Raw genomic sequence first — 25,170 nt, 5'->3', positions numbered from 1 at the left:
CACAGAGGTACAGAAGCTCAAGTTCATGTTTATCATCATCTAACTGTACATTGTGGTGGATGATGTTTGTGTCCATACGCCATCATGCCGAAATGTCATCCAGCGAAGAGTAGAAGCATTTATTGGTGGGCTGTCAGGTTTGATATAGACACACATGTGACCTGGCATCATGACATCTGAAGTGCTAACGACCTCATGACATAGCTACATTGAGTAGACCAGGGGCTTCTCATTAGACCTGCGGGTTCTACTGAATCACTATGCCTCATGGCTGTAATGGGTAGTTACCAGTAGATCGGAGGCTGTTGTGTTTAGCTGCTGCAAGACAGGAGCGGTTAGTGCTGGTTCTGCCCACTCCCTCCAAGAGTACTCCTGCAACATATACAATCGGACTAAACAGTGTTTCTCCAGAACACAGTGCACACACATGCAAACACAATACATAATAGTCACATTCATACATAAAGATACAATTTGAAATAAATATGTTAACATTTTGGAATTATTTACTCAGTTGCATGATATTGTTCATCAATCTAACAGCCTGCAGGAAGAAGCTATTTACCAGCCTGAAAGTACTGATTTTTTAATTTTTTTATTTTTCACACTATAAACCACATTGATCAAGAGACATACATTTTTCTTTTCAAATATATACAGTGTCATTTTCTCCCCCCCTCCTTCTTCTCATCCCACCCTCCCTACCTCCCCTCCCATTCATTCAAAGTACAGAATCTAAGATACATTAAACCCGTCAAACAATGTTGTCACTCAATAAAAATAAACAAGAAATTCCACTGAGTCAATTCTTTTCATTTCCTTCTCCTTCTGTCATTTTAGGTGGTAGATGTCCCCGGTACGTTTTCTCTATTGTGTTTCATGTATGGCTCCCATATTTGTTCAAATATTGTAATATTATTTCTTAAATTATATGTTATTTTTTTCTAATGGAATACATTTATTTATACTATTTCTATATACCATTGTTGTATTCTCAAGTTATCTTCTAATTTCTATATACCATTGTTGTATTCTCAAGTTATCGTCTAATTTCCAGGCTGACATAATACATTTTTTTGCTACGGCTAGGGCTATCCTAACAAATCTTTTTTGTGCACCATCCAAATCAAGTCCAAATTCTTTGTTTTTTATGTTACTTAGGAGGAAGATCTCTGGGTTTTTTGGTATATTGCTTTCTGTGATTTTATTTAATATCTGGTTTAGATCTTCCCAAAATTTTTTCACTTTCTCACACGTCCAGATTGCATGAATTGTTGTTCCCATTTCTTTTTTACAATGAAAACATCTGTCAGATACTGTTGGGTCCCATTTATTTAACTTTTGAGGTGTAATGTATAGCCTATGTATCCAGTTATATTGTATCATACGTAACCTCGTGTTTATTGTATTTCTCATAATTCCAGAGCATAACTTCTCCCATGTTTCCTTCTTTATCTTTATGTTTAAATCTTGTTCCCATTTTTGTTTAGTTTTACCATTTGTTTCCTCATTCTCCTTTTCTTGCAGTTTAATATACATATTTGTTATAAATTTTTTGATTATCATTGTATCTGTAATCACATATTCAAAATTACTTCCCTCTGGTAACCTCAGACTGCTTCCCAATTTGTCCTTCAAGTAGGATTTCAGTTGGTAGTATGCCAACACTGTATCTTGAGTTGCATTATATTTATCCTTCATTTGTTCAAAGGATAGTAATTTATTTCCTGAAAAACAATTTTCTATTCTTTTGATCCTTTTTTTCTCCCATTCTCTAAAGGAAAGGTTATCTATTGTAAAAGGGATTAGCTGATTTTGCATCAGTATTAGTTTTGGTAATTGGTAATTTGTTTTATTCCTTTCTACATGAATCTTCTTCCAAATATTGAGCAGATGATGTAATACTGGAGAATTCCTACGTTGTACCAATTTTTCAACCCATTTATATAATATGTTCAGGTATCTTCTCCCGTATTTTATCTAGTTCTAATCTAGTCCAATCTGGCTTTTCCCTGTTTGATAAAAATCTGATAGGTATCTTAATTGTGTGGCTCTATAATAATTTTTAAAGTTTGGCAGTTGTAAGCATCCTTGTTTATACCATTCTGTTAATTTATCTAGTGCTATCCTCGATTTCCCCCCTTTCCATAAAAATTTCCTTATTATTTTCTTTAACTTCTTGAAGAATTTCTCTGTCAAGTGTCTTGGCAATGCCTGAAATAGGTATTGTATCCTTGGGAAAATGCTCATTTTAATACAGTTTATCCTTCCTATTAGTGTTAGTGGTAAGTCTTTCCAATGCTCTAAGTTTGTCCTGTAATTTTTTCATTAGTGGATAATAATTGAGTTTATATAGATGGCCGAGGTTTTTATTTATTTGTATACCTAGGAATCGTATTGCTTGCATTTGCCATCTGAATGGTGATTCTTTCTTAAATTTTGAGAAATCCGCATTATTCATTGGCATTGCTTCACTTTTATTTGCGTTAATCTTGTAACCCGACATTTCTCCATATTCCTTCAATTTCTTATGTAATTCTTTTATTGATATTTCTGGTTCAGTTAAGTATACTATAACGTCATCTGCAAATAAACTGATTTTATATTCCTTGTCTTTTATTTTTATCCCTTTTATTTTATTTTCTGTTCTTATCAATTCTGCTAGTGGTTCTATAGCTAACGCGAACAATAAGGGTGTTAGTGGGCATCCCTGCCGTGTTGACCTGCTTATGTTAAATTGCTTTGATATATATCCATTTACTGTCACTTTCGCCAATGGCCCCTTATATAATGCTTTAATCCAATTAATATACTTCTCTGCTAAACTGAATTTTTGCAATACTTTCAATAAATAATTCCATTCTACTCTGTCAAAGGCCTTCTCTGCGTCTAAAGCAACTGCTACTGTTGGAGCTTTATTCCCTTCTACTGCATGAATTAAGTTAATAAATTTACAAATATTGTCTGTTGTTCGTCTTTTTTTAATAAATGAAATTTGGTCCAGATTTACCATTTTAGGTACATAATCTGCTAATCTGTTTGCTAATAGTTTAGCTATTATCTTATAATCTGTGTTAAGTAATGATATTGGTCTATATGACGGTGGTGCGAGTGGATCTTTCCCTGTCTTTGGTATTACTGTAATTATTGCTGTTTTGCATGAATCTGGTAAGCTTTGTGTTTTATCAATCTGGTTGATTACTTCCAGGAGGGGAGGAATTAATAAATCTTTAAATGTTTTATAGAATTCTATTGGGAATCCATCCTCTCCTGGTGTTTTATTATTTGGTAGTTTTTTTTATTATCTCTTGTATTTCTACTATTTCAAATGGTTCTGTTAATTTATTTTGTTCCTTTGTAATTTTGGTAGTTCAATTTTAGTTAAAAATTCATCTATTTTGTCTTCTTTCCCTTCGTTTTCAGTTTGGTATAATTGTTCGTAGAATTCTCTGAAGTTTTCATTAATCTCTGTTGGATTATATGTGATTTGTTTGTCTTTTTTCCTTGATGCCAATACCATTCTCTTAGCTTGTTCTGTCTTAAGCTGCCATGCTAGAATTTTGTGCGTTTTTTCTCCTAGTTCATAATATTTCTGTTTTGCTTTCATTATGTTCTTCTCCACCTTATATGTTTGTAGTGTTTCATATTTTATTTTTTTATCTGCCAATTCTCTTCTTTTATTATGTCTTCCTTCATTGCTAATTCTTTTTCTATATTTGCTATTTCCCTTTCCAACTGCTCTGTTTCCTGATTGTAGTCCTTCTTCACCTTCTGGAATTTTTTGAGGATGTGACAAAGAAGGTGGACTCGGGAGAGCCAGTGGATGTGGTGTATTTGGACTTCCAGAAGGCCTTTGATAAGGTACCGCACGGGAGTCTAGTGGGCAAGATCAGGGAGCATGGTATTGGAGGTAAGGTGCTGACATGGATAGGAAATTGGTTAAGAGATAGGAAACAAAGGGTTGGAGTAAATGGGTCTTTTTCAGAATGGCAGGATGTGACGAGTGGAGTGCCTCAGGGATCGGTGTTGGGTCCTCAGTTGTTTGTAATTTATGTTAATGATTTGGATGAGGGGATTATAAATAACATGAGCAAATTTGCAGATGACACTAAACTGGGTGGCGGTGTGGGGTGTGAGGAGGATGTAAGGAAAATGCAGAGGGACTTGGACAGGCTGGAGGAGTGGGCGGCTAAATGGAAGATGAATTTCAATGTGAACAAATGTGAGGTTATTCATTTTGGGGGAAGTAATAGGAAAGCTGAGTATTATTTAAATGGAGACAAGCTAGGGAGTGGGGAAGTGCAAATGGATCTGGGTGTACTTGTTCACCGGTCACTGAAGGCTAGCATGCAGGTTCAGAAAGCTGTGAAGAAGGCAAATGGAATGTTGGCTTTCATAAAGAGGGGATTGGAGTATAGGAACAGAGACGCCCTTCTGCAGTTATACAGGGCCCTGGTGAGACCCCACCTGGAGTATTGCGTCCAGTTCTGGTCTCCAATCTTTTTTTTAAAAATTTTTTATTTTTCACACCCTAAATCACATTAGCCATGATATACACTATTTCTTTTTCACACATATACAGTGACTTTTTGTCCCCCCCCCCCTCCCTCCTCCCAAGCAACCCCCCACCCCCCCTCTCATCCATTTTAGGTATACAATCTAGGTTGCATTAAGCCAGTCAGACAATGTTGTCATTCAACAAAAATACACCAGAAATTCTACTGTGGTCTCCAATCTTGAGGAAGGACATACTAGCTATAGAGGGTGTGCAGCGCAGATTTACAAGGTTAGTTCCAGGGATGGCAGGGTTGTCATATGCAGCAAGGCTAGAAAAACTGGACTTGTATCCATTGGAGTTTAGAAGGATGAGGGGGGACATGATTGAGGTATACAAAATCATCAGGGGGATAGACAAGGTGAAGTCTGATTACTTGTTCCCAATGATGGGGGAGACGAGGACTAGAGGGCATAGTTTAAGAATACAGGGTAGGCCCTTTAGGACGGAGATGAGAAATCATTTTTTTACCCACAGAAGTGTGAATCTGTGGAATGCTCTGCCACAGAGGGTGGTAGAGGCAGATTCACTGACTATGTTCAAAAGAGAGTTAGATAAGACTCTTGTGGGTAACGGAGTTAAGGGTTATGGGGATAAGGCTGGAAAGGGGTACTGATGGTAATGATCAGCCATGATCTAAAATGGCGGTGGTGGCCCGACGGGCCAAATGGCCCACTCCAGCTCCTATTGTCTATTGCCCTCTGACGAACGCTTTCTTTGCGTCCCATAATATAAACTTATCTTTCACTGATTCCGTATTTATTTCAAAGTACATTTTAATTTGTCTTTCAATTAATTCTCTAAAATCCTGCCTTTTAAGTAGCATGGAGTTTAATCTCCATCTATACATTCTTGGAGGGATGTCCTCTAACTCTATTGTCAATATCAGGGGTGAGTGGTCCGATAATATTCTAGCTTTATATTCTGTTTTCCTTACTCTGTCTTGCATACGAGCTGATAACAGGAATAGGTCTATTCTTGAGTATGTTTTATGTCTACCTGAATAATATGAATATTCATTTTCCTTTGGGTGTTGTTTCCTCCATATATCCAAAAGTTGCATTTCTTGCATCGATTTAATTATAAATTTGGTTACTTTGTTCTTTCTGTTAATTTTTTCCCCAGTTTTATCCATGTTTAAATCCAAATTAAGGTTGAAATCCCCTCCTATTAGTATGTTCCCTTTCGTGTCTGCTATCTTAAAAAAAATATCTTGCATAAATTTTTGATCTTCTTCGTTAGGTGAATATACATTGAGTAAATTCCAAAACTCCGAATATATCTGACATTTTATCATTACATATCTCCCTGCTGGATCTATTATTTCCTCTTCTATTTTAATTGGTACATTTTTACTGATTAATATAGCTACTCCTCTAGCTTTTGAATTATATGACGCTGCTGTTACATGTCCTACCCAATCTCTCTTTAATTTCTTGTGCTCCATTTCAGTTAAATGTGCTTCTTGCATGAATGCTATATCAATTTTTTATTTTTTCAGTAAATTTAGCAGTTTCTTCCTTTTGATTTGGTTATGTATTCCGTTAATATTTAAAGTCATATAGTTCAACGTAGCCATTTCATACTTTGTTTATCTTTCCTTTCCGTTTCCTCATCATCACCTTTCCTTCTTATCCATTTCTGCTTTCTTGTTTTGAACACTTTATAAGACAACATTTCTAAAACATCAAACATTTCCCTTATTCTCCTATCTAAAATTTCTTTAACCCCACTATCCCCTCCCCTTCCTGAGTTGCCCTTTATCCCTTGTCGGGCAACCACTTCTCCTCTCTCCATTTGGATTTGCGAATTCACTCGCAGGCGTCAACTGATTTCGCAGTGACCGTAACTCCTCCCCACCCAGCCCCCCCAGAAAAGATTTCAATTTTCATATGTAACAAAGGTCACTCTTTTAATTCCCTCCTTATTTCCTGTATTCCCTTTTATTCCCTTATTAATTCTTATCTATACTCTATATATTTTCCCTTAAATACGGATACACTCATGTACACACATATATACATACACACACACACACACACACATATATATATATATATATACCCATTTACACACATACATATAGTTCGTGGTCATTTTTACTCTCGTTACATGTCTTCATCTCTCTGCTTGTTTTGTAGTTGTTCTGCAAATTTTCGTGCTTCCTCCGGATCCGAGAATAGTCTGTTTTGCTGCCCTGGAATAACTATTTTAAGTACCTCTGGATACTTTAGCATAAATTTATATCCTTTTTTCCATAGGATCGTTTTTGCTGTATTAAACTCCTTTCTCTTCTTCAGGAGTTCAAAACTTATGTCTGGATAGAAAAAAATTTTGACCTTTATAATCCAGTGGCTTTTTGTCTTCTCTTATTTTCTTCATTGCTTTCTCCAATATATTTTCTCTTGTTGTACATCTTAAGAATTTTACTAAAATGGATCTTGGTTTTTTCTGCCGTTGTGGCTTCGGGGCTAGTGTTCTATGTGCCCTCTCTATTTCCATTTCTTCAGCAGCGGGACCATGACTTATATTACCCAAAAACTGCTTACCCAAGCACCTATTCCCAGCACAGTAAGAAAGATAAGCGAGCAAGCTACCATGCAAGGTTTCAATCGAATAACATAATTTTCAGCTTATCACTTTGAATACAATGGTTTATTTTGCATCAAGGCTAGGCCTCCGACAATCTGTGACCAAAACAAGCAGGAAGATTAAATGTTCTTGGTACACAGATGTCCTTTCTTCAGATAACAGCATCTCTGGCCCCTTGGTGGAATTTAGCTGATGTCTGCTGATTCTACTTCTCTTTGAACTGAGTCTGCTTCACGCTGAACGGAGTGGCGTAAGGCTGTGGCCAGCAGCCAAAAACCATCCGTCAGCTTCCCCTTTTTAACCAGGAAATTTACTTTCTCGAAGGAGAGTGGCAACCCGCTCTCCCAGAGGTGCAATTGATGGGTCCAACTTCTCATCCCAACTAATGGGTGGATCCAACAAAGATAGGGTATTGGCCAACATGCCAAACCCATCGTCTTTGGAAGTCCATCCCGGAATCAAGAACTGCTCAGGGCTCACCTCTTTTTTTTGGCAAAACATCTTGAGACCAACCCTGCTCGCAGCGCCACCTGTTCGTGTATGCGGCCCACCCCTTCAGGCCCTCTGGTCGCATGACTCTGAATATACCACTTCCATTTAACAATGGAAGACTGCAGAGCCCGCCTGATCTTTAGATTAGCATCAGGATCGTCACCATTCCTTATCATGGCACGAATACGATATGGATCGGGTTCTACTCCATGCCTTTCCTTATCTGCATAGAGCTGCTGCCGGAGTTTAATATTATGGCAGATCATTTGGACATGCTTATCTTCCCATTCTTTGGTTCTGTCCTGACTGGTGCGAACAATCTCGCTCATCATGGAACAGCGTTGTTGCATGGCTTCTAGTTCCTCCTTTAATTGCTCTCTCTTGCGTTGAGGCAAGAGGGGCATGTTCAGTGAGGTGTTCACACCATGCGTTCTTTGAATTAGAATCCAAATCAGAACTTGTCACAAAATTTATTGTTTTGTGGTAGCATCACAGTGAGAACATTTATATAAACAATCACAATATCAATATTTCAAGAAAAAGAAGACATATCAAGGTTGTGTCTAAGCTTCATTGTTCATTGAGAAAGGAGCTGTTCTTGTGCAGTTAGTGCTTGTCATCAGGATCTCGTACCTTTTTCCCAATGAGAGCAGAGAGAAAAGAGCGTGGCCTGGGTGGTGGGGGTCCATGAGGATAGGGGCTACTTTCTTAAGACATCGCCTCTTGTACATCCTTGATGGATTGAAGTCTGGTGCCCGTGATGTCACAGGCTGAGTTAACAACCCTATGGAGCTTTTTCTTGACCTGAGCATTTGCACCTCCATACCAGACAGTGATACAACGAGCCAGAATGCTCTCCATGGTACACTTGTAGAAGTTTCCGAGAGTCTTTGGTGACATACCAAGTCTCCTCAAACTCCTTACAAAGTATAGCCGTTGGTCAGCCTTCTTCATAATTGCATCAATGTGGAGGCTCCAGGACAGATCCTCAAAGATATTGACACCCAGGGATTTGAAGTTCTTGACCCTCTCCACTGGTGACCCCTTGATTTTTATTTTACAATTTTTTATTTTTCACAGTGAATCATAACAATCAAAATATGTACAAATGTTTCTCATTAAATATACACAATGGCATTTTCCCCCCTTCCCACCCCCCCTCCAAAACCAATATAAATTCAACATATTAAGAAGGCCTTTAGTATGCTTGCCTATATAAATCAGTGCATAGAATATAGGAGTTGGGAAGTAATGATGAAACTGTACAAGGCATTGGTGAGACCAAATTTAGAGTACTGTGTGCAGTTCTGGTCACCGATTTAAAGGAAGGATATTAACAAGATAGAGAGAGTGCAGAGAAGATTTACAAAAGTATTGCCTGGGTTTCAGCATCTGGAATACAAGGAGAGATTGAACAAATTAGGTCTTTATTTCTTGGAACATAGAAGGCTGAGAGGGGATTTGATAGAGGTGTTTAAGATAATGAGAGGGATAGATAGAGTTGATGTAGAAAGGCTTTTCCCATTGAGAGTAGGAGAGATGGATACAAGAGGTCATGGGTTGAGAGTTGACGGGCAAAGGTTTAGGAGTAACGAGGGGGAACTTCTTTACTCAGAGAGTGGTTACTGTGTGGAATGGACTTCCGGGAAAGGTGGTGGAAGCAGGGTCAATTTTGTCATTTAAGAAAGAGTTGGATAAGTATATGGATGGGAAGGGGATGGAGGGATATGGGCAGAGTGCTGGTAAGTGGGATTAGAGGAGGGTACTTGGATCAGTGCGGACTAGAGGGGCCAAATTGTCCTGTTTCCGTGCTGAAATTGTTATATGTTATATGGTTATATACAACACAATAAAACCATAAAACAATGTCTTCACACAAAGGAAAAACAAACCAGAAAAATGTGTCATCTACTTTTATACACTAAATCAAAAATTTTTGCCTTCTTATCATTTTAGGGTATGGAGGTCTGAGGCAAGCTCTCTCTGTTATATTCCATGTACGGTTCCCAAATTTGTTTGAACAATGTGACTTTATTTTTTAAATTATATATGTTACTTTTTCCAATGGAATACATTTATTCATTTCCATGTACCATTGCTGTATTCTCAGGCTCTCTTCCATTTTCCAAGTTGACATTATACATTTTTTTGCTACTGCTAAGGCTATCATAAATCTTTTTTGCGCTTTATCCTATTTGAGGCCTAATTCTTTACTTCTTATGTTACTTAAAAGGAAGATCTCTGGATTTTTTAGTATGTTATTTTTTGTGATTTTATTTAATATCTGATTTAGTTCTTCCCAAAACATATTCACTTTCGAACATGCCCAAATTGAATGTACTGTTGTTCCCATTTCCTTCTTACAGCGAAAACACCTGATAATGATGGATCCCATTTTTTAAATTTTTGAGGAGTGATATATACCCTGTGTAACCAATTATACTGTATCATGCGTAACCTTGTGTTTATTGTATTCTTCATAGTTCCAGAACGTAACTTTTCCCAAACTTCATTCTTTATCTTTATGTTTAAATCCTTTTCCCACTTTTGTTTAGGTTTATAGCTTATTTCCTCATTTTCCTTACCTTGCAGCTTAATGTACATATTTGTTATAAATCTTTTAATTATCATTGTATCTGTAATCACATATTCAAAGCTGCTTCCTTCTGGTAATCTCAATCTGTTTCCCAATTTATCCTTTAAATAAGCTTTCAGTTGATGGTATGCAAACATTGTACCATGAGTTATTCCATATTTGTCCTTCAACTGTTCAAATATTAATAAATTATTTCCCAAAAAACAATTTTCTATTCTTTTAATTCCTTTTCTCTCCCATTCTCTAAAGAAAAGGTTATCTATTGTAAAAGGGATTAGTGGATTTTGCATCAATAACAATTTTGGTATTTGGTAATTCGTTTTTTCCTTTCTACATGGATCTTCTTCCATATATTAAGTAAATTATGCAATACTGGTGAGCTTTTATATTGCACCAGCTTTTCATCCCACTTATAAAGTATATGTTCTGGAACCTTCTCCCCTATTTTATCTAATTCTATCTTAGTCCAGTCTGGTTTTTCTCTCGTCTGGTAAAAATCTGATAAATACCTTAATTGTGTGGCTCTATAATAATTTCTGAAGCTTGGTAACTGCAAACCACCCTGGTTATACCTCTCTGTTAATTTATCTAATGCTACCTTCAGTTTCCCCCACTTTCCACAAGAATTTCCTTATTATTCTCTTTAGTTCATCAAAGAATTTCTCTGTGAAGGGAATTGGTAACGTTTGAAATAAGTATTGTATCCTTGGGAACACATTCATTTTAATGCAGTTCACCCTCCCTATCAACGTTAGCGGTAGTTCTTTCCAATGTTCGAAGTCTTCCTGCACTTTCTTTATTAGTGGATGATAATTTAGTTTGTACAAGTGGCTTAAGTTATTGTCTAACCTTATTCCGAGGTATCGGATTGTTTGTGCTTGCCATTTAAATGGTGATTCTTTTTTAAGTTCTGTGTAATCCACGTTACTCATTGGCATCACTTCACTTTTATTTGCGTTGACCTTGTACCCCGATATTTCTTCATATTCCTTCAATTTCTTTATGTAATTCTTATATTGACATCTCTGGTTCTGTTAGGTATACTATGATGTCATCTGCAAATAAACTGATTTTATACTCCTCCTTTATTTTTATCCCTTTTATTTTGTTTTCTATTCTTATCAGCTCTGCCAATGGTTCTATTGCTAAGGCGAACAATGAGGGGGATAATGGACACCCCTGCCTAATTGATCTACTTAATTTGAATTGGTTCGATACATATTCATTTACTACTATCTTTGCCAATGGTCCATTATATAATATATTTTTCTGGTACAGTGAACTTCTCGTATAATTTAATGCCTTAAATAAGTAGTTCCACTCTACCCTGTCAAAGGCTTTTTCTGTGTCTAAGGCAACAACCACCATTGGTTTCTTATTTCCTTGAGCTGCATGAATTAGATTAATAAGTTTACAGACATTATCCACTGTTCGTCTTTTCTTAATAAATCCAGTTTGATCTTGTTTAACTATTTTTGGTACACAGTCGGCCAATCTGTTTGCTAATAATTTTGCTATTATCTTATAATCTGAATTAAGTAGAGATATTGGTGGTGTTAATGGATCCTTCTCCTTCTTTGGTATTACTGTAATTATTACATGAGTCTGGCAAGTTTTGTGTTTCTTCTACCTGATTCATTACTTCCAGGAGGAGGAATTAATAACTCTTTAAATGTTTTATAAAATTCTATTGAAAATCCATCCTTTCCTGGTGTTTTATTGTTCGGCAGCTTTTTTTAAGATATCCTGTACTTCCTCTATTTCAAATGGTTTTATCAGTTTGTTTTGCTCCTCTTCTTGCAATTTCGGTAGCTAAAAACTCTTCTATTTTATCATCTTTCCCCTCATTTTCAGTTTGGTATAATTGTTTATAAAATTCCTTAAAGTTTTCATGAATTTCTGTTGGATTATATGTGATTTGTTTGTCCTTTTTCCTTGATGCCAATACAGTTCTTTTAGCTTGTTCTGTTTTAACTTGCCAGGCCAATATTTTATGTTTTTTCTCCCAATTCGCAATACTTTTGCTCTGTTTTCATTATGTTCTTCTCCACCTTGTACATTTGTAATGTTTCGTATTTTATTTTTTTGTCCGTCAATTCTCTCTTTTTCGTTATATCGTCCCTTTTCTATACCTGCTATCTCCCTTTCCAGCTGCTCTATTTCTGATTGTAATCCTTTTTTATCTTAGTTTCTTAACATAAGTTATAGTCATATAGTTCAACGTGGCCATCTTATATCTCTTTTCCACCTCCTCGCCACCTCAATCCCCTTTTTTATCTTTTAGTTTTCCCTTTTTAAACTCAATATATGACAACACATTTAAAACATAAAATACTCCAACAATTCCCACACCCAATAACATCTTAACCCCAAATGCACCCCCCTTCTCTGAGTTGCCCCGTATCCCTTGCCGGGCAACCGTAACTCCCCTTTCCACTTGGATTGCGATCTTGCTCGCAAGCGACAATTGATTTCGCAGTGACAGTTATTATCTCCCTCCCAGCAAACACTATTTTTTACACATATAACAAAGCTCTCTTTTTTCCCCCCTTCTTCCTTCCTTCCCTTCTCTTTTCCATCTTTAGTTCCTTACACTTACATTATTTTTACATCTTTATATATACTTTATCACTGGTCTTCTTTCTTGTTACATCTCTTCTCTTCTTCTGTCCTGCAAATGCTCTGTGAATTCTTGTGATTCCTCCGGATCCGAGAACAATTTGTTTTGCTCCCCAGGTATAAATACTTTAAGTACGGCTGGATGTCTTAACATAAATTTATAATCTTTTCTCCATAAAATCGTTTTCACTGTATTAAATTCCTTCCTCTTCTTTAAGAGTTCAAAACTTACGTCTGGGTAAAAAAATTTTTTTTGTCCCTTATATTCCAACAGCTTATTATCTTCTCTAACTTTGTTCCTTGCCTGCTCCAATATATTTTCTCTTATCATATATCTTAAAAATTTTACTGAGATGGATCTTGGTTTTTGATGTGTCTGTGGTTTCGGTGCTAATGCTCTGTGTGCCCTTTCTATTTCAATTTCTGCATGTAATTCTGTCGTTCCCAAAACTTTCGGAATCCATCCTTTTATAAATTCTGCGCCCTCTTCATCCTTCCTCAGGCCCACTATTTTTATGTTGTTTCACCTACTATAGCTTTCCAAAATATCAATTTTCTGAGATAACAACTCTTGTATCTCTTTAATTTTTTTGTCACTTTCTTCCAATTTTTCTCTTAAATCATTTACTTCTAATTCTACAGCCGTTTCCTGCTCCTCCACATTTTCTACTCTTTTCCCTATTTTTGTTGTGACCAGTTCTAAACTTTGCATTTCTTCTTCTGCTCTTTTCATTTTTCTTTTAATTGCACTAAATTCTCATGACAACCATTCTTTTAATGATCTCATTTGTTCTTCAAAAAAGGCTTCATCTATATTCTGTCCATCTGTTTTACCTATTTCCCTGTGAAGATCTTGGTCTTCTTCTTCCTCTTCTTCTGTGTCTGTACCTGTGCTTGAGTCTTCTTCTCTTCTTTGTATCTGTGTCTCTTCTGTTTTTCCAGATGAATTACTTCTTTGTCTTTTTCTGGCCTCCTCTTGTTGGTCTTCCTTTCGTGGGTTGTCTGTCTGTCTGGCCTCTTGTTGTTGATTCTCTTATTGTCTGTCACACCACTGTCGTCCTTCTTCGCCTGGCTCCTCACTCCTTTCCTCTCCATTGTTTTTATCCTCCAGCTGAGCGCCCTGATGCCGGGTGTCCCTCAGCTGTTCGTGTTGTACCTGCCCGCTCCTCGGCTGAGCCCCCCTCCTGTTGGTGTTCACTTTTTCATTTGATTGCACAATTTTGTTTGACTCCGAGAGCCATTTTTGGAGTCCACTGGTCGAGAGGTCACGACTTCGCAGGGCACTCACCAACCTCGGAGATCGGCTGCTCCTCACTACTGCAGCTCCCTGCTCCTGCGTGCGGGTAAGTCCTTCTTCTTTCTTCTCTGGTGCTTTTCTTTCTTTTTTTCCCGTTGTTCTTACTTTCTCTTTCTTGGGTGCCATCTTCTTATTCTTCTCTGTAACTTTATCTTCTTTTTCTTGAGTTTTGTATCTGTTGAGCCTTGTCTTTTCCAAACTTTTTTTCTTTTTTCTGGAGAGGGCTGGTTCAACCCGACCAGCCATTACTCCATCACGTGACTCTCCCTGCTGACCCCTTGATGACAACCATTTCTTGTTCTCCTGATTTCCTCCTGAAGTCCACAATTTCCACATTGGTTATGCTAACATCGAGTGCAAGGTTGTTGTTGTGACACCACTCAACTAGCTGATCTATTTCCCTCCTGTATGCTTCCTCATTGCCTTGTGATTCTTCTGACAACCATGGCGTCATCGGCAAATTTGCAGATAGCATGTGAATTGTGTCTAGTCACACAGTTATGGGTATAGAGTAAGTACAACAGTGGGCTAATCACCCATCCTTGAGAATGTGGCTGTGTTGATCATCAGTGAGGAGGCGACTTTGTTTCCAATTCATAATAACTATGGTCTTCTGATGAGGAAGTCAAGGATCCATTTGCAAAGTGGGGTAGAGGCCTGGAGGTTGCCGAGGACCAAGGTTTGGAGCTTGTTGAACAGCACTGAGGAAATAATGGTGGTGATGGCTAAGCTATAGTCTATGAAGAACAGCCAAATGTATGACCTGCTGTTGTCCAGGTGTTCCAGAGCTAAGTGGAGAGCCAGTGATTTTGAGTCTGCTGTGAAGCAATTGTGCTGGTAAGTGACTTGCAGTAGTCCATTCTTTTACTTAGGTACAAGTTAATTCTGGCCATGACCACTTCTCAAAGTTTTTCATCACAGTAGATGTGAATGCTCAATAGTAGTTGAAGTAGATCACTCTACTTCTTGGATCCTGGGATAATTGATGCCCTGTTGAAGCAGGTGGGAGCCTCCAACTGCCGCAGTGAGAGGTTGAAAATGTCTGTGAACACTCCAGCTCATTGGTTGGCACAGAGTTTCTGTACTCTGCCAGGTATGACATCAGGGCCTGACACCTTGCTTGTGCAAGAGGAAATTGTACTGCCAGGTAGAGTTGAGAAAGGCAGGTCATTTGGTAATCGGTTGTGCCCATCTCCCTCTCTAACATATAAACGTATTTAAATACGAACAGGGAAATGGCTTCTCAGCAGAAGACAGGGGTATTCATGTTCGTGACACCATGGATGGCTCCGCTGTGCAGAAGGGAAGGATGGGAAAGCTAGATCAGTTTCTGCAGATGCTAAATAATGAATGTCTGTCTCCAAGTGGTTGCAGCAGATTCTGGAGGGGAGGAGGTACAGAGCAGCCTGGGGTGAAATGGACACAAATCTTTGAAGATGACAGAAGTTTAGAAAGATGTTTCCAAAATATGCAATACACCTATCTTGATAAATGGGGCTCTAAAGAGAAAGGCAAACAAATTATTGAAAACTTTTATAAACTATTGGTTACACACTAGCTGGAGTATTGCACTTAATTCTAGGCAACAAATTTCAGTAAAAATGTCAAGACTTTAGAGTCAGGAAAAGGTTCACTGAAATGCCACCAGAGATACTTGCACTGATTAGAGAAGCTAGGTTGTTCATAATACACAAGATTAAGGGGAATCATTATAGATCCTCAAAACTTTGAGTCATTTGATATTTTAAATAAGGGAAAAAGTTCCATAGCCAGAAAGCCATGTAAGATAACTGTTAATATAATCAGCAAAGCTACGAGATAAAAATTTGCAGTGAGCAGGTATGATATGGAATGCTGCCCATGTCAACTGCAAAACCATTCATTAATAAGTAGAAAAAGGTATTACGAGCTCCTGTTTCATTAAGGATTCACTTTAAGGGTTATAACGGGTGGAAACATGCACAGTTGAGGTGAGACTGGGTGGCACCATCAAGTACAAACTATGAACAGAGTTGATGCTCTGGAGGAAGAGAAAGAAGAATGGTTGTTTATCCAGGAAAACAGGTGGTGGGTGAGTCATGTGAAGTGGGACACTTACAGAAAGTCATGTGAGTGAGACACTTACAGAAACAGAATCACTTGAATGGGACACTTAAAGAAACAGGTTTTCATTATTTGACCACCAGCCATCTGATGAACATGGACGTGAAGTGACTGTGTGAACTGGACAATTCGGCTGATTCTCCTTGTCAGGGGAATTTTTGAACAACTGTGACCGAAGGAAAAGTTGCTTTGATTGACCCATATCTGAGTAAAGGAAGGAGAATTTCTGCATCAAATCATGACCATTGTGATGGTCATTTCAATGACCTATGCCTGGGTTTTAGAAGCATTGTGGAAGTCACATGTTTCACTTCCCAGACGCAAGGAAAAGGGGAGCAGTGACAATCATCCATATGAAAAAACATTTCTCTGCAAGCAACTCAACAAGAATTCGTGATTTTTTTTAACTTCTGTGCAACAGTTTAAATGCCTGTGTTTCAACACAGGATTTCTAAAACTGAACTTTGAAATGATGTTCCAGAATTGTACCTATGCTGTAATGGTTTGGGTAACTCATATATACATTCACACACACACACACACACACACACACACACACACACACACACACACACACACACACACACACACACACACACGTATATATTTGCATAGTTGGGGTTAAGTTAACTAATGTGTCATATTATTATTAGTTATTAATAAATATATTGTTTTAAAAATAACACTATCTTGGTGAATTTCTTTGCTGTTGATCTGCAATGTAACAAAGAAATTGAATATATAATTCAAGTGAAAAATTTGCAGATCTAAGGAATAGTTGTGGAATGTAACTTATTGGATATCTCTTTCACAGAGTGGATCTACATAAAATAGCTCCATTTATGTTGTTCTTTTAAGTTTAAACATGTTTGTACCATTTATTATTCGATTTCTTGTTCAATTGAACTGAAGTAAACTCCTCTTTGCCTTATTTTGATCCTTCTGTCATTTTACTGTTTCAATACAATGACAACGAGATCCTTGCATTATTTTGCAAAATTACACTTTTCCCTAATATGTTATAATTTGAATTATAAATTTGATTTTTCGTCATTCCTTATGGAACAAAATACTCCAGAAAGTCTTTTTTTTCTTCCCCACATGTAAGGAATATTTATTTTCAAAATTCATATACAATGATTTCTAAGTAGCTTTCTTGGGGCTAATATTTATAACTGTCATTCTAGTTATTAAATATGCCACTATTTACAAAAGACATTGAGATAATTGCCCACAATAATGTCCCATTAAAGTGAGAGGCCAATTACTGCTTGATTATTTTTCTTTTGTTAAGTATCCAAATAGGAAACATGCCCAGGCATATTGAGAGTATATTTCAATCAAAGAGAAACAGAGTAGGTGCAGGTGAAACTATTGGTAGCTAAAATGAAATTAATATGAAGTATTACATTCTATACTTTTGAGCAAACATTGCAAAGTGTATCTATAAGATTTCAGCTCTCATTTCAAATCTCTTAACTTTCCACATTTTAAAAAGTTCAGAACCTTAAAACGAATGGAATGCATCTCGCATCTAATTTTAATAACCTTGAAAAGTGTTTTAAATAGGTCAACGTAGATAAGCCATTTTCCAATCTAGTGTGTTTGGGGTGGTGGCACTCAGACTGTGCAGTTTTTTGTACAAGAAATTGGTTTAGTTTTTGACCAGGTCAAGAGAATGGTTCATCCAAGCACATTCTCCCTGTTAGTGATCACAGTGAGGTGGTAAAGGGAAACGATGAACTTGTTTTTAAAAAAATCTCTGAATCACATTGGTCAACAATGCTCTATCGCCTAACAATACACCTAATATTAAAAAAAAATGTGTGCAGTTACTACTTTACTTTTCCAGTATTGCTAACTGGGGGTTTCCAGTCCCTATAACTCAAGTTATCGAGCACTTGTGACTTTTACCATTCTTTGCTCCAACTAACATTTGCTTCAAATGTTATGGATTTTCTGGACATGAAATAAATCTTTTGCACTAGGGTAACAGAATCATTAGACATAGTATTTATTGTCTATTTTTAATTCAATTCAGTCTATTATTGTCGTTTGCTAAAAGTACCTGTTCAACTGCAGTGAGAAAGAATTTCGGTGTGGTACATGTACATGGTAAACATTAAGGAAAAGAACGTGGCTTCTTCGGGAACTGAGGCAAATTTAAGCAAAGAAGTTGAGATAATGTAGAACTCGATAGTTAATAACAGCTTTCTGAACGCACATCGAATACAAGAGGAGGATCACATTTAGAGGATATTTTTAAAAGCAGTTACCATATATGCCCAAGCCATAGTCGTTTTAGGGGGATCCAGCCACCGAATCCCGTGACAAACCTTTACATAACCTTCCAGTCAGAGGAAACATTGTGACGTCGATGGACTGACGTCTGATGTTGCCGAGAGACCGGCCACGGCCCACAACCGAAGAACGCGGCGGAGCAGCGAATCAGATCGCCAGGGACGAGGCGGGGCCAGGCGGGAGCGGAGTCAGTGGGCGAGGTGGAAGTCGGAGCGAGCGGTTGACGTCAGCGGGCGGCCTTCACGAAGGGTGGAATGGCGAGGAGCGGGAGGCATCTGCAGAGGGTGCTCTGTGATACCTTTGAGTGCCACGTTCATCTTGCTCGGGAGAGGCAAGCGAAGCACGCCGTCAGGTATGGCTCCCCCTCCCCCCCCCCCGAATTGCTTCGGCGCGTTGACGAGCCCATCTCCTCGGCCGGCTCCGAGCAGCCGACCTTGGAAAGTTTGGGGGTCGCTCTCGGGATTCGAAGGGGAAAGTTTTCCCTGAGATGGGGGGGAGGCCGGTAACGCCGGGGGACCGGCAGAGGGGTAGGAGGGGCAGGAGGGGAGAGCGGCCTTCAGTCGCAGGGCGAAAGCGCGATTTTTAAACTGCACCGGTGGTTCGGTGGGATGGACCTCTTTAAATAGCCAGCGTTTCTTACAGGTTTAGCTTTTCCCTCCAAATAATGGGCTTGATTTTGATACTGTTAGATTTCTTTCCCTCTGGGTAATTGTAGGAAAGGATTGTTAACATTTGAACGAACGTTTTTAAAGCTGATGTCAATGACCGAAGTCGCATTATCCTCTGTTCAGCCATGACTGACAAGTTATTGTCGATGGCGTTCGTTCTTGTCAAACCGAGGTGTTGGCTTTAATTCTTTTTGTGGACCATCAATGTCAGTTCTCCGTTAAATGTCCACGTCAATTTTTTTTTAAAGCAAGTGTCTTTTCCCCGTGAGTTTCTGAATCCTGTCTCTGCAAGGTTTACTGGCCACTTCCCGCTGGAAAGTGAAGATTGCCATCAGTTGTGCTCTCTCGCAGTTTTGTGAAGGTGCCACTGTTTGAATTGAACAATCGCGTCCTGGAGAACACGGTTTGAGAATTAAAGGAAGTGTGTGGAAAATCCAAATTGCCTTCCTTTACGAAATGTTATGCAGATTGAAAACTTGTTAAAGGTGGTGCTTTGACCATTGTGCTCAAGGGCTGATTGCAGCACTGGTGGGGTTATTATTTTTGATTGGGAGACGATGCCCTTTGCAAATGGAGTAAGGTTGGAAATTCCAGTAAACATTGGTGTTGGAACAGGATCTTGCATTTGCTAATATCCTCCAACCACCAAGATATTCATGAGCTTGAAAATTTTCTTTTCTGTTAGCAGGTAAAGAGATGTCTGGCAAATAGGAGGCTTTTAAATAGGAAGATTTCATGGTTAACATATTTATAGTAAAGTTAAGGGCAAGGTTTGTGGGACTGGAGAACCCTGGTTGAGGCTCTGGTCAGGATGGAGATCATCATTGATTACTGAGCTGTTTCACTGCACTAATGCTGACTGCCATGGCTATTCTTGACAGCTCCATAGCTTAAGATGCCAGTTTGCTACCCCATCAGACTCCTAAACAACAAACTCGAGCAGATACTTGTTTAAGGGCTTGCGTTCTCTTTGTTTGTTATTGAATATTTGTTTTCTGTATTGCATAGTTTGTTTACATTTCTCTTTGTCTCTGTATCTTCTCAATACAGTTATTTTGCACTACTGATAAGTAGAAATTATGAAAATTTCAAGGTTGTCTGTGATGCCATGTATGTACTCTGACAATGAGTCTGAACTTTGCTTGAATGAAAAAATAATCCATGGGTGCCCAACAATATTCTGCTGTGGTATTTAAAACATGGTCCAGAGCCAGCCATGTTTGTTAAATTATTTTAATGTAGGAATTGCGTGAACAATCGCTTGGCAAAGTAGAAAATTGTCCAGTTTCGTCCCTTCCAGAAACAAAAGAATAATAAAGTAATCCTGCCAATTGCTGTTCCATTAATTTACTCTCCCTTATCAGCAAAAAAATATCTTGTTGATAATTGGTGCATGCAGGTAACCTTGTCAGTGCCCACTATTAGGTACTTCCAGGATAACTCTGCTCCAGATTGCTTTGCCACCTCAATCCAAGTGTGCAATACAGAATGTATTTCATTCTGAAGTCACCAAGGGTGGTTTTAAGGAGTACCTACCAACAAAATTGAATTGGCAGCATTCTCGACTCAAAGATTGCGATAGACCATTTTTCTCATTCCTGTTGGCTTTCTTTGGTGCAGTGTCCTTGAATTTCCATTCATTCTAAGCATGTAAATGGGATTGATTTTTGCAATATTTGAAGGTATACCAACATTTTACTTGAGTATAGTTGAAGGATTTCAACCTAAGTGTTGAAAAGAATGATGAATTTGCAAGACAGGATACTGTGCAACTGGAAGATTCTGCTTTGATGGTTCTGTTCCCAAGTCACCATGGATTCAGTCCTTCATGATGAATTCCTTTGGTGGAGGCTGGACAAGAGTCTTTGATGAGTTGGGGCAAATTATTTTGCAGATAACATGTTGTGGAGGAAATGAATGTTAAATTGATACATTGCATCTTTTTATAGTGAAGAAATAAGTGAGTGCAAAGATGGATATTCTCCACCATTGTATTGCTAAACCTACCTCCATAAAACCTCAGAGGGTGGGTCCAACATGTGGACTCCATTCCAACCTGAGATTACAGTCAGAGGTGGAGCACAGTCACTCCTCCTCCATAAAGGCACTGCTGCTGCAAGCGACGGGATGATGATGCCGTCAGCCTGTGACCCAGGAGCCACCACCAGGGCTTCCTCTGTGAGTGGTGCTCACATTTGCCACCTGCAAATGTCCTCTTCCCATTCCTCCTCCACCCCTCGCTCCTTCACTGGGCTGGAATCAATGGTCGTCTTTGTTACTCATAATCCCCCATGTAGTTGGAACTACTCTGCATTTTCCAGAGTGGTTCTCGCTGCATTGGGACTATGAGTTATGATGACGGCCATTGCTCGGTGCGTATGTTTGACCTCATGGTGATAGGCAGCGCAACTGCACTGCTTGCCCTCCCTCCCTCAGCTCCGGAGCACAGCTCCTGACGCCACTCTCCATAAAAGGCCTTGTAGGCCTTATCCATAAAAAGGTAAGTCGACTTTTTTTTCCTCATTGAGCAGGCTTCAATGTGTTGTTGGTCCTTAAAAAGGGCTATTGGGTCCCAGTCAAGTGGACCGCTTAGTAAATGTCAATTTTTTTTTTGGATCTTGTTGGAGCTGCATCCAGGCAGGTTCGCAACATATTAGATGCCATGTTAATTTGTGTCTTCTGGATAGTTATGAGTTGTGTAACTTTGAGTTGAGAGATCCTATCCTTGTCTGTGATGCCATGTATGTACTCTGACAATGAGTCTGAACTTTGCTTGAATGAAAAAATAATCCATGGGTGCCCAACAATATTCTGCTGTGGTATTTAAAACATGGTCCCGAAAGGGAGAGGAGTCACATGATGGAGTAGTGGCCGGTCGGGAAAACCAGCCCCCTCCAGAAAAATAGGAAAAAAGTTAGCAAAAGACAAAGCACAACAAAAATAAAATATAAGAAATAGTTACAGAGAAGAGAAAGAAGATGGCACTCAAAAAGGAGAAAGAAAAACAACTGGGGGAAAAAAAGTAGAAAAGTTGCCGGAGAAGAAAGAAGGAGGATTTGCCTGCACGAAGGAACAGGGAGCTATGGTGGCGAGGAGTGCCCGATCCCCGAGGTTAGTGCCGGCCCTGTGGAGTCATGACCTCCTGGCCAATGGACTTCAAAAATGGCTCTTGGAGCCAACCAAAAGTGCGCAATCAGAGGAAAAAGAAGACACTGACGGGAGGGGGGCTCAGCAGAGAAGTGGGCAGCCACAGCGCGAACGTCTGAGGGATGCCCGACACGGAGGACGAGAAAACCAACAAGGGAGTGAGGAAAGAGACAAAGGAGAAAGACGGAAAGGTGACCAACAAGAGGATCAACAACTGGAGGCTCGACAGGCGAGCAGTCCAGGAGGGGAGGACCAACACCAAGAGGATGTCCAAGAAAGGGATACAAGCAGATCATCAGGAAAAAACAAGAGACACAAAGAAGAGAAGAAGACTCAAACACTGGTGAAGACAAAGATCTTCACAGAGAAATAGAAGGTAAAACTGATGGACAGAAAGCTTTTTTTGAAGAACAAATGAGATCATTAAAAGAATGGTTATCATTAGAATTTAGTGCAATTAAAAGGAAAATGAAAAGAGCAGAAGATAAAATGCAAAGTTTAGAGGTGGTAATGACAGAAATAGGAAAAAGAGTAGAGAAATGGCTGTAGAAATGGAAGTAAATGATTTAAGATAAAAATTGGAAGAAAGTGATAAAAATTAAAGAGACACAAGAGTTGTTATCTCAGAAAATTGTTATCTTGGAAAATTATAGTAGGCTAAACAACATAACAATAGTGAGCCTGAAGGAGAGTGAAGAAGGCACAGACATGAAGGAATGTATAAAAGGATGTATCCCGAAGGTCCTGGGAATGACAGAAATGCAGGAAGAAATGGAAATAGAAAGGGCACACAGAGCGCTAGCTCCGAAACCGCAGACACATCAAAAACCAAGATCCATCTTAGTAAAACTTTTGAGAAAAACGACAAGAGAAAATATACTGGAGCGGGCAAAGAATAAAGTTAGAGAAGATAATAAGCCATTGGAATACAAGGGTCAAAAAAATTTTTTTTACCCAGACATAAGTTTTTAACTCTTAAAGAAGAGGAAGGAGTTTAATACAACAAGATCGATCCTATGGAAAAAATATTATAAATTCATGTTGAGACATCCAGCTATGCTTAAAAAAATTTATACCTGGGGAGCAAAACAGATTGTTCTCGGATCCAGAGGAAGCACAAAAATTCGCAGAGCATTTGCAGGACAGAAGAGATGTAACAAGAATGAAGACCCGCGATAAACATTGTTTTTATATCTTTATAGATACTTTATGTAAAGAACTAAAGAGGGAAAAGGGAAGGAAGGGGGGGAAAAAAAGAGAGAGCTTTGTTATCTGTGTATTTTTTAAAAAAAAAGGTGTTTTCTGGGGAGGGCTGAGGGGAGAGGGAATAACCGTCACTGCAAAACCAGTTGACGCTTGCGAGCAAGATCGCAATCCAAATGGAAAGGGAAGTTGTGGTTGCCCAGCAAGGGATGAGGGGTAACTCAGAGAGGGGGATTTGGGGTTAAGGTATTATTGGGTGTGGGAACTGTTGGAGTACTTTGTTTTAAATGTGTTGTTGTTCATTGAGTTTAATAAGGGAAAACTAAGATGAAAAAGGGGGATGGAGGTGGCAAGGAGGTGGAAAATGGGTGTAAGCAAGATGTAAGATGGCCACGTTGAACTATATGACTATAAACCTTAATGGAATACATAACCAAATTAAAAGGAAGCGGCTACTAAATTTATTGAAGAAAGAAAAAATAGATATAGCATTTGTGCAGGGAACGCATGGAACTGAAGTGGAACATAACAAATAAAAGAAAAGAAAGACTGGGTAGGACATGTAACGGTAGCATCCTATAATTCAAAACCTAGAGGTGTAGCCATATTAGTGAACAAAAATGTACCAATCAAATAATAGATCCAGTAGGGAGGTATGTAATGATAAAGTGTCAGATATGCTCATAATTTTGGAATTTGCTCAATATATATGCACCTAACGAGGAGGATCAAAAGTTTATGCAGGATATTTTTTTGAAGATTGCAGACACACAAGGAAATATATTGATAGGAGGGGATTTTCACCTTAATTTGGATCCAATGTTGGATAAAACTGGACAAAAGACAAGCAAAAAGAATAAAGTAGTCAAATTTATGGTTAAATCAATGCAGGAAATGAAACTTGTGGATATATGGAGGAAGCAACACCCAAGAGAGAAGGAATATTCATAATATTCGAGTAGGCACAAAACATACTCAAGGATTGATATGTTTTTGTTGTCGGCCCATATTCAAGGGAGAGTTAGGAAAACTGAGTATAAAGCTAGACTACTATCTGATCATTCACCCCTGTGGACATCCCACCAATAACATATTGGTGGTTAAACTCCATGCTACTAAAAAGGCAGGAATTTAGAGAGTTTATTGAATGCCAAATTAAAACTTATTTTGAAATAAGCACCGAATCAGTGAAAGACAAATTTATATTATGGGATGCAATGAAAGTCTTCATTAGAGGACAGATAATAAGTTATGTAACTAAGATGAAAAAGGATTACAATCGGGAAACCAAGCAGTTGGAAAGGGAGATAGTACAGAAAAGGAATAAGTAAAAAGGATGATGTAACGAAAAGGAGAGAATTGGCAGACAAAAAAATAAATTACGAAACATTACAAACGTACAAGGTGGAGAAGAACAAAACAAAGCAAAAGTATTATGAATTGGGAGAAAAAACACATAAAATATTAGCCTGGCAACTTAAAACAGAACAAGCTAAAAGAACTGTATTGGCATCAAGGAAAAAGGACAAACAAATTACATATAATCCAACAGTGATGAATGAAAACTTTTAAGGAATTTTATGAACAATTATACCAA

The 25,170-nt window shown here is 38.4% G+C and overlaps 2 protein-coding genes across 3 annotated transcripts in view; one reads left to right on the top strand and one right to left on the bottom strand.

Annotated features, from left to right (window-relative positions):
* The window catches only part of sf3b1 (splicing factor 3b, subunit 1), a 75,521-nt gene extending 56,892 nt beyond the window's left edge, over positions 1–18,629 (bottom strand). The window contains exon 1 of one of the 2 annotated variants that reach the window (XM_069934563.1): positions 18,531–18,629. The gene's annotated coding sequence lies outside the window, so the exon portion shown is untranslated. The remainder of the gene's footprint in view (positions 1–18,530) is intronic. The other variant, XM_069934560.1, reaches the window with a different exon arrangement.
* coq10b (coenzyme Q10B) overlaps positions 18,140–25,170 on the top strand; it is a 41,854-nt gene continuing 34,823 nt past the window's right edge. Inside the window, exon 1 of the mRNA XM_069934570.1 lies at positions 18,140–18,907. Coding sequence (XP_069790671.1) covers positions 18,810–18,907 — 98 coding nt within the window. The 5' untranslated portion in view covers positions 18,140–18,809. The remainder of the gene's footprint in view (positions 18,908–25,170) is intronic.

The sequence above is a fragment of the Narcine bancroftii genome, chromosome 4 (genome assembly GCF_036971445.1).
Source record: "Narcine bancroftii isolate sNarBan1 chromosome 4, sNarBan1.hap1, whole genome shotgun sequence".
NCBI lineage: Eukaryota > Metazoa > Chordata > Chondrichthyes > Torpediniformes > Narcinidae > Narcine > Narcine bancroftii.
The sequence above is the reverse complement of the archived record's forward strand: the minus strand, read 5'-3'. Positions and strand labels throughout refer to the sequence as shown.